Source organism: Dendrobium catenatum, unplaced genomic scaffold (assembly GCF_001605985.2).
Source record: "Dendrobium catenatum unplaced genomic scaffold, ASM160598v2 fragScaff_scaffold_621, whole genome shotgun sequence".
Classification (NCBI taxonomy): Eukaryota; Viridiplantae; Streptophyta; class Magnoliopsida; order Asparagales; family Orchidaceae; genus Dendrobium; species Dendrobium catenatum.
In genome coordinates this window covers 11,155,652-11,166,545 of record NW_021319083.1, presented here as the reverse complement: position 1 = coordinate 11,166,545, position 10,894 = coordinate 11,155,652, and the positions used below count along the sequence as shown (strand labels likewise).

Sequence of the window (10,894 nt, the reverse complement as noted above, 5' to 3'; positions counted from 1 at the left end):
ATATATATATATATATATATATATAATATATATATATTAATAAATATTATATAGTATATATATATATTATATAGTAAATGACTTGAGTATCTGAATAGGTTCTTAAATTAACTATAACTCAAGTAGGCTCTAACCAAGTGGAGTACCATATGTACACTACAAGAAATTGATAATTTCGGTTGGCTTTTCTGCTGGAAATGATCATTTTCTATTAAATGTTGTAATCTTTGCGGATATTTCCGGCAAATTTTTTCTGCTCTGTGAACGAGTAAGGAACATTTTTAACTAGCAAAAATTATTCATGGAAAATTTTTGATGGATTTAGAGAAAATTGAAATCTTTAACCAAGAAAAAATCTGTTCAGAAATATTTTGGATCGGTGGAATTTTCGGCAAATCTTTAAGTTTCTTCCCCAGGAAAAGATTATCGTTTATTCTATATCAAAGATTTGCTGACTAGAAAATTCATACGAAGTCGTAGGCAAATACTTAAAAAAAACTTTCCGCCTTGGTATTCCACAATATTATAATTAATCTAACTATAACTCAAAATAATATTTTAAGCTAACAATACATTTTTTAAAAATCATTCATTAAAGAAAAAATTTTTAGCAAACATTATATTACACAGGAATTTTCTAAATTCTTGTCAAATTTTATCATCAAGTTTATTCACATTTTACAATATTGTAGTACACTAATCAGTCTTCACATCCTTCACTCTCCTCACTATCTTCAAAGCTCCTAACTTCTTTGGATGTTGTTTTGATATGACCTAAGCTCCACTGACATCTCAGGAGTTGTTTGCATTAGATAGATCAACTTATACTTGTTCGGATCGCTCTATCTGCCTAGGGTGAGTAATCACCCTTGTTGTTGATTATCTTCTCAATGTTGCTATATCACGTCAGGTTGTCTGAGTTGGAAGTTGGTTCTCATATGCGGTGACCTATGCACCTATTTACATACATCTCTCATCTGAGAAATTTGAAACTCCTTCGAAAAGGATCTTTCACAGTGAAGTTTGATCTCTCTCAATTTGTTTGTAATCATATGGATTGAAAAGAAATGGGATAGCATATAAGCTACGATTAAGTTAAATTTGGTAAATAACACTATAAATTTAAAAACTCAATAAAGTTTATTATGATCTTTATCATCCCATTGGTGATCCTCTTAGCCTTGATGTGTGTGATGTGGCCACGCTGTGTGTGTGCAAACTCCAAGCTGAGATCATATCAATCCCTCTTTATTAAAAAATCTGTTAATAGTAAATAAAAAGTAATTTGTAATAGATTGATGGTTAAAATATTGTGTAATAAGATTAATAGTTACAGTCTGTCGCCGTCATGCGTGAGATGCGCCAGTATGAAAGGGAGCTCGCCTAACCCCCATAATCAGAGGCTCTATTTTACTTTTGCTCCCTCTTCTAGTGTTGTATATAGGCTGCTGCCAGCTCTATATGGAAATTCGCCCCATACACACCTTTTTAAGCACTAAGAATGGCTGCGCTAATCTTTTTTTTAATATCTTTAAACTAATTATGCTCTACAGGTGATTGTAATTTTGTTTTTTCCGAAGTTATTGTTCTGTGTTGCAATTATATTGAGACAATCACGTAAATATTTCTAATTTTTCAAAATAAAGAGATATTCGTATCCATTGTAAAAGAATATTTTAGATTTATGATAATAGATTATATTTTATCTTGAACTTCCTAGAAGCACAATATCCCGGAATATCCTGTGAGATTTCTCCATGATAGATGAAAGAGAATATGCCTACTAGCTGATGTATATCCTAAATCTTATGCGATGGGCTACCTTGCGGGGATTAATTCTTACTAAAACATATAAATTTTAAATATTAATACTAATTCATAAAACTATGTAAACCAAAAATTAATTAACATAAAAACGTTGTGTATCATTCAGGGCTCTATTTATCAGTTTGTCTGTTCTTAAATGGTGGCACCTCCTCCCACCTCTACGTTATTGGAGTGGAATGATCCAACTTGATGTGGCTTATGCGGAGGTGGGTAATAATAAGGCTGATTGTAATGAGTACAAATATGTTGACGGGAACGTATCAATGAAGGTGAATGGCTGGGTAATATGGGTAAGAGGGCTTGGCTTAAATGGGATCAACTATGATGGGAATTTAGCGATTCCTATCAATAGGAGGAAGGAAAGTGATTTCCCTAGTACCCTGAAGGTCTATGGCTGGTGGTACTTAGCTTCAATCGTGACTATGTCTGTCTTGCCCTTGTTGGGGAACGCAGGTGGCCAACTTCTTATGGCAACCAAACCTAGAAGTATTGGCCTACGGCTTCATCAACTTGAAGCCATTTGAAATGAAAATTAAATTAGATTAAATTTTGATTGCATGAAAGATAATAAGTTGGCGAAACAAATATAAAGTTGCTAAACTTGCAAATAAAAAAAAGTAAATTGAAATTACATTTTCTTTATGTGAACTTACAAATATCTGGAAGAAAAAAATTAAATTTCTAGACTTTTTTGTTTAGCATAATTTAATTATTCTTCACTAGAGGAGATTCACCTGTTTCTATCATCTCTTGATCATTCTGTTAGTTTGCAATTATTCATTGGTTGTGAACTCTCAACTTACGAAGGATTTTCTATTGCGGAGTGGGAGGGTGTTCCAGAGACCAATACAAATACACCAGTCCTCATTGGTGGGTACCCAGCTCGGTACCACACTGGGTACTGTTGGGGTACCCAGTGGCTTGAACCTATGGTTTCTCGTCCGGTCTCCTATACAGAATAAACGCTCCAACTTCTTCCAAATTTCTTGGATGTATCCTCAAAGGTTATATTATATATATATATATATATGTTGAACATAATACATGTGAGTAACTCACCTTTCCTATGCCACAAGTTATCGAACATTAACCTGATGTGTTTTATGAAGATCTATTAATCATCTAGTGCAATAATTCACCCATGTTTCACAAAGCATGTACTCTTAGTTAGACCAAACATCTTTCCCCACTGGCTCATATGCTTGAGTCCAACTGTACTAGGTCATCACATCCATGGAACCATATCTCATCCTTGATAAAATGAGCCCAATATACCCTAGGTCATCGAGTTTACTTGATTTAGCTTTTGCTCTTTGAGTCAATAGGGCTGACAACGTAGTCAAGATTGTTCAAAATTCGAGATCAGAGTACAGGACACTTAGAACCGTTCGGTTTTATGACTATGAATAATAAAAGTGCTGTAAAAATATAACTGTGTTTTTACTGTTTACAATCACAAAACGGAATACTTTTTTTGCGTCTGAGCTCTGCCCGTAATAATCTCTCCTTCTCTTAAGCTTATTCTAAACCAATCAGCCAAATATTATTTAGTTAAAAAAGCTCAAAGCAATGAGGAATCTACAAAGACATCAGTAGCTACTCAAAAACATAAATACCAAACTAGCAAAATAGGAAGATGGGACTTAAAACTTCATTATTTGATAATCCATTCTCTTAGGCATCCATTCACTTAGACTTCGTTTAAGACAATTTTCTTCCTGCTTTTTAATATAAAAATTTCTTGAAAACAGCTAAAAAAAAAAATTGGCGGAACTGTCCCAGAGAAAGGCTAAACTGAATAAATTCAAGATAAAATATCTGTAAAAGAAAGAGATACAGAGCTCACCAGCATCCATCCCTAAGAATTCTGAACCAATTGATCGAGAGAACTAAACTTATCTCTGCACTGGGGACAAAATTCAAAATTTGAGATAGAGAAAGATGAAGAGAAAGGCCCTACAAAGAATCTGAGCTCATCTCCGCTCCTTATCACTTCACTGATCCCAAACCACAAGAAGAAGATTTTCACACTAACCCCATCCAGTTTCTTCAAACTCCTTGGCTCCAACTTGCCGGAGATCTTTCTCCTGTACCTCAGCAGGTAACTCCCACTCGCCTTGAGCTCGCAGTAATCACCGAGAAAAACGTCAAAGCTCCCATCACTCCTCAACAAGTAGCTCTGAACTCCCTCAGGCAGAATCCCTTTGGGAAAATCAAACTTTTCTAGCATTTCGTAAGCGGTGAGGGAGTTGTAGGATTGGTAGTTATCAGCAAAAGCGAAGAGAAGGGGGGAGATAAAGAGAAAACATAGGAGAGTTTGGTCGGTTCTTGAGAACTCCATGGAAAATTTGGATTTTGGAGGTTGTGAGAAGAAGGATGAAGGAGATATTAGAGGAGATTAATCCATTGATTTTCTGGTTGATGTAAATTGAAGAAATGGACAAGGCAGGTGATGAGATGGACATTTACAATTGGATGCTACACGTTCATAATGGCTGGAAAAAGGTGTGTGGGTACAAACTCGCGTCTTTTGTTATAATTGTAGCTAAGGGAAGCTATTGGATGCTTGGATCCACGTGCTGGAAAACAGCTGGTCGGAGGTTCCGAGAAAGTGGGGAAAAAATTTGAGCTGGACTCACTAGCATTTTGGTTGGAATACATATTTTCAATTAGAAACTAAGGCAATTATACATATATATATATATATATATATATATATAAAATTAATTATAATGATGGTACTAACCTTGTTTTTTGGTTGTGACCACTGGGTGACTGACTAACACCACAGTATTGCATCAACACCAACTGGAATAAACTCCATAATTTCCTCGATAAGATGACTATCCCAATGCTTAGCTTTAAATTAGTCTTATTATTATGCCACTTAACTCCTAGGGATTGAAATAACTAGTGACATATATATCCAGGAAATACAATTTTTGATTGTAATATAAGGAAATATTTTATTACTCATAACATAAACCTTAATATTAAAATTTATTTAATATTTGTCTTACCTCCACTTCAGCTAACATTATTCCTTATAGGGCTTAATACCCTTATTTCTCCAATGTAGGAATGATATGGGCTCCAGTATATGATTTCTAGTAATGACACCTAGATATGATCCTAATAGGGTAGACACTGAAATGTTGCTTGGCACATTATTCTCAATCACCTCTATATGAACATATGTACCTAACGACATGTTTTGTATGTCAATGCATGTGTTGCACCCCCTACGACATACAAGTACACCCTGCTTACTTGTGCATAACACATATCGTAAGACTAATTACACAATTACTTATACTTATTCAAAGAAATGATTAAATCAAATCTATGAGCTATATCCAATCATTTGGAGTCTGATCTACTCACAAGTAGAATGACATGGTGCTTATTGAGTGCAACTGCACTCATTCTCTTCTTTAGTATGCTCACAAGTATAATCCTGGTGGATTGGAGTATAGAAGGGGGTTCAAATCCTTTACTGAATCCACCCCTTGATACAACCTTCTTAGTTCAATTGAATGTATTTCCTCTTCTCATGTCCTACAAATATAGAGTTTAATATAATATCAAAACTCACAAAAGAAACAAGAATATAGATATGTTAAATGTACATGTAAATATAATAATGGGTATCAAGCTTTATATGTAGATGAAATATTACAAAACATTAAGATTTTCAACCTGATCTTGAATCATATAATAAAGCATGAAATATTAGAAAACATAAAAGTATAAATATATATATCCATACTTACATTTGTTCGTTATGAGAAATATTTGAATCATATAAATCTCTAGGCCTTAAACGAATAACAAAATTCAAATTTGTATTTTTAGGATCTTTAATGAAGAAGATTGGTTCAACTTGTGAAGAGAAAATAAATGAATCATCTTCTAATTTATCACCAGTGTGAATAAATGTGAAAAAATCACTAGTGTAACCAAACTGATCTTACTTTACATCGGTGCGAGCTGTGTTTGCTCAATCGCATTTGAATAGTATCACTTTGAAATTATCTTAATTATTTATCTCAATAATATCATTAATTTTTTCACAGTAACTGAAATTTCCAATTTCTATACTATTAACAACACCATAATTATGAGTTTTCTCATTTTCATATCTAATTTTTATGTGAAAGGTATATCCAATAATAAAAAAATCTTTATATGTACATGCAATTTTATTAGGCCCATTGGTTAGGACCTTAATTTTCTCTGTTACTTATGAACCACCATCACCCTTAACTTAAAAATAAATATTATTAGACTTTACATAAATTGAAACATTAAATATTAAATAAAAACATCAAGTTTAAAGCTTAATATTATTCTTAACCATTCATGAAATTTTTCGTTAATAAGTTTCTCGACATCTCAAGTTATAAGATGTGTGTGTTGGTGCCTTTTTCTTTTCTCACCATCTTTAAAACATTCTCTAAATGGTATAAGACAATCAAAATGATGTAGCACATATATGTGTGCTTGAGTTAATGATTTCTCATCTAGCACAACTGTAGAGACCTTCCCCAACAAAATACCACTACTAGAGAACATAAATACATCTTCCTTTTCAAGTGATAATACATTTGTTCTAATATTTTGGCTATACCCCTCCAAATATTTGGAACAAAATGAAATCCCTTCCTCAACAATAAATCCCTCTGTAATGGAACCCTCGAGTTATGCTTTAATGTTAAGGTAGTCTTTTAATATCAAGAAGAATCTATAAATGATATAAAATCTTAAATTGTTTATCATATGTGTGACTAAATAGTGATAATAAGTTATATATTACCTTTCAAATGGGTACATCCATAAGTATTGAACAGGACCACCTTATTTAACTTCCTCTGCTAAATGTACAATGAGATGAATCATGATCGTGAAAATTGATGGAAGGAATATTTTTTTCCATATTGCATTAAGTCATAATAATATTATTCTGTAATATCTCTAACTCTGTGGAACTAATAATCTTTGCACAAATTAACTTTAGGAAATGTGATATATCCACCACAATGTGCATAAGTTCATCTGAAGGTGTATATGATCGAAGCACAATGGGTAGAATGTCTTCTATTAGAATATGACAGTCATGATTTTTTAAACCCATAATTTTATAATCAGCAACATTGACACATTTTGATATGTTTGATGAATAGCATTTAGGGAATTTCAAATTTTTAGAACATCACTTTGCCTTTCTTTGACATTGTGAAAAGATCTGGTGGTAATGAGTAGCTACCACCCTCTGGAGTTTATAGATGCAATTCTCTTTTTATTCCAATATTAACCAAATCTTATCTTTCTTGAAGGTTATCTTTTAATTTTTCTAAATCAAGTAAAGTTCCAATAAAATTATCACAAATATTTATCTAAATATGTATAACATCCAAGTTATGTGGCAATAAGTTATACTCCCAATAAGGTAGGTAAAAAAATTGGTTTTTTCTTCCATCCTTCAATCCCCTGTACATCACATCATCTTTTTAGACCAGTTTGACTTAAGGAGTCAATTGAAATTTTTAATTGTGATAGAACTTTAGTGTTAGTTTTCCTTCTAGGTTATCTTCGAACTTCCTCTATGTTATCAAAGTAATTTTTTGACGGCATAAAATATGATTATATGGAAGCCAGTGATGATAACCCATGTAAGATAATTTTTTGTATTTGTATAACCACAAGAATTCTATATTTTGCGCACAATAAGGACAAGTAAATCTCCCTTTCGTGCTCCACCGAGCTACTTGTCATATACTGGTAAATCATTAATGGTCCATAATAATGCAGCTAGCATGTTGAAAGTTCTTCTACTTGCTACATCATAACATTAAACTCTATGTCATAATTCACATAACTCTTGCATCAATTGTTGAAGGTAAATATCAATAATATTTCCTCAACTTTTATCACTAGGTATTATAATTAATAGGGTAAAATAATCATGTTTCATCCCAACCCAAGGTGTCATATCATATTAAACTAGAAGTACAAGCCAAATACTATTGTTGACCTACTTTTTTCCCCAGATCAAGTCAAAGAGTTGACCTGGTCAAGTTTGACAAGGCTAGACCCCATGAACCATCCCAAGGGGTCCAGGGAGTCGAGCCAAGTCTGTTGAGCCTAGACCCAGGTCCATGGTCAACCTGGTTGACCAGGTCAACCAGGGTTGACCCAAATTGATCACTTTAGCCCTTTCAGCCCAAATCAATTTTAAATCAATTCCAAACCTCCTTGGACTCATCCCTCTCAGTCAATGGGTTTAAACAGACTAAATTGACCAAGTCAAAGGTTGCCTTGGTCAATCCAAGCCTTAATGGGTTGTTTTGACCCATTTAGACCCATTAGAGCCCAAATCAATTCCAAATACATTCCAAGCTTATTCTTGGCTCGACCCCTCATTCCCTTGGACCTATTTGACTAGGTTGACCAAGTCAACATTTGACTTGGTCAATCTAAGTCATAATGGGTCAAACCGACCCATTAAAACTCATTTAAATCCCATTTAAAGCCATTAAATGATTCCTAATGAATTTAAAATTAAAACCATGGCCAAAATCACTGAGTTTCCCTCCTAATTGGCGTGTGATTCAATCCTAACCGTCCATATGTTGATTAAGGATATAAATAGAGAGAAATTATGTTTAGAAGGGACTTTTTTTTATTTCTCCCAGACCAAGCCTTCTCAATCTCTGAGATCTAGTGTGAGCACTCTTGGAGACTCCACCCACTTCCCCTAACTGAAACCCGACGGAAATACCTCATCGGTGGCGAGATCTCCGGCGACCTGAGAGCAAGGACGTTCCAAGGCTTCCCTAGCTCGATCCAAGGAAAATCAAGGCACGGGATCAACTAGGAACTTATTCGTTGACAGTCTACAAGCTCAGAGAACCCAAGATCTACCGAATCCACCGTGTGGATTGAGGTATAACTTTAACCCTAGACTAGAACACCTAGATCTAATTAGCACTTTACGCAATGAGTTTCGGGGTGTAAAATCACTTCTCCAATGATGCTCTTCACTCGTAGATCACAGGTTTAAAATTTGGTTCGATTTCCTTCACCCGATCAATAGAAATCTCTAAAAATGCTTTCTAGGGTTCGGTATTCGCACGCCAAAGCTGTGCCGATTCTAGGCCGTTGATCTCTTGATCAACGGCACAGATCACGCCGTTCCACGGTTCCTCCCAATCGCACGATTTGATCCGTGGATAGACCTCCTGTCCAGCGAGATCAGGACCGTCCATTCGATACCACGGATGATCCGACGGCTCCGCACCCGCGCCGATGTGGCTAAGTGGCGCCACGTGGCTAACCACCGCCGAAATCATTGCTCGGGACCACAGAACCAGTCCCGGGGCGCCACATGGCTACCCATTTTAATTAAAATAAATGTAAAATTTATTTTAAAACCTATTGAAACTTTGAAAAATCACCAAAAATCCATTTTTGAGTTGAAAAATACGTATAATATATCGAATCGTTAGTATTCTCATGCTCTTTAATTTAAAATTATTTTCATACAAAAATATCATATATATTCTCTATTATTTTAAAAAAATAGTAAAAAACTATATACCTTTTTTATTATTATTTTATAATTTTTTTTTTAAATATCATTTTGAAATTTCAGAGGCCTTGTTTATTTTAACTTGATTTTATTTAATAAATATTTTTTGAATATTAATTTATTTTAAAATTATTTTAGAATCCTCTTTTATTACTTTAAACTTCAAAAACTCATAACTTATTCATTTTAAATCAGATTTCAGCGTGCAACCCCTCGTTCTTTCTAAAAAAAATGAGTATTTTATTTTAAATTTATTTTCAAAATTTATTCTCACTGTAATGACATATTCTTGTCTTATACTCCTATCTGGCTATTTTACTATTATTTAAATAATTATATCCTAATTATTTTGAAATTAGAAATTATTTTCAAATCGTTTTGAAACCTCATTCAGGTGATCAGTAAATCTCCCCTATATTTATGTAAGATATAAATTGATTTATTTTAAATTACCTTATTTTTCCAAAAATCAGTATATTTATAAGTATTTTTAAATTACTTTGAAACTACTTATATTTTAAATTTTAATTTTTGGGATATCCAATGTGAAATTTTAGACATGGATTGTATATATGAAGAGCAAATCATTAGGAGTGGATTAGTGTATGATTGAGTTCCAATCATTCACTAATCACTTTCTTAGACGTATTTACTTTCTTCTTATCGTAGTTTGCATGTGTAGGATGCACCACCACTTAGTTTAGGCTCTCCTAGATCTAAGTACATGGTGTGTTTACTTTATTTATGTATTCCCTGCATTGTTATCTCGAGGGGTAGCTAAAACTTCACTTCAAACTCCTATAACGTAGTGACACCCTAAGGACAATAATTAATGACCAGTCTAGCAAACTTAGAAAATTTATAGGAGCTAGGGTAGATCACTGATTGATATGAAAACTTCAACACTTAAACTTAGTGACATTACAAACCCCCCAAAATTTCTAAGAATTTTTAGGGCTCTTAAAGACCCCTTAATTAACCATTCCTAATTCACTAGGTAAATAGGGCCCAGTAGCCTTCTAAAAATTATAATAAATATATTTTAACTCATAAAAATACCCACAATAGCTTGAATTATTCAGAATTAGGTCCTTAACCTGAGATAAATAAGGAACCATAGATTGACCTAAACCTGACCCTCAATTTTAACTTTATTAAAAATTAATGTTTTGCCCTTAATAAATTATTAAAAATTCCAAATTTTCCTCAAACACTTGCGAACACCTCATTATGTCATTTCTGACCTTTGGGGGTGATTCCAATCAGTTTGAAGCTGATTTGGATCAAAACTATAAAATCACCCCTTAATTAGATAATTTAGATAATTCAACAAATACCCAAACTTAGAAAATTCATAACTAATTATAGAAAATTCAAAATTAGGAAAACTTAATTGCATTCAACTCTAATTAGGTTCTAGTACTTATCAAAAATATTAGGATTCTATAAACTAACCTAAATCTAAAAGTCAACTTT

At 33.3% G+C, this 10,894-nt stretch overlaps 1 protein-coding gene across 1 annotated transcript; it reads right to left on the bottom strand.

Annotated features, from left to right (window-relative positions):
* Window positions 1-3,464: 3,464 nt before the first annotated feature.
* On the bottom strand, window positions 3,465-4,246 carry LOC110109933. Its single transcript, XM_020841161.2, has one exon. The coding sequence runs from the start codon at window positions 4,166-4,168 to the stop codon at window positions 3,686-3,688; it is 483 nt and encodes a 160-aa protein (XP_020696820.2). The 5' UTR covers window positions 4,169-4,246; the 3' UTR covers window positions 3,465-3,685.
* Window positions 4,247-10,894: the final 6,648 nt, after the last annotated feature.

Coding starts and splice junctions, on each gene's coding strand:
- LOC110109933 (XM_020841161.2), bottom strand. CDS start 4,168: ATGGAGTTCTCAAGAACCGACCAAACTCTCCTATGTTTTCTCTTTATC.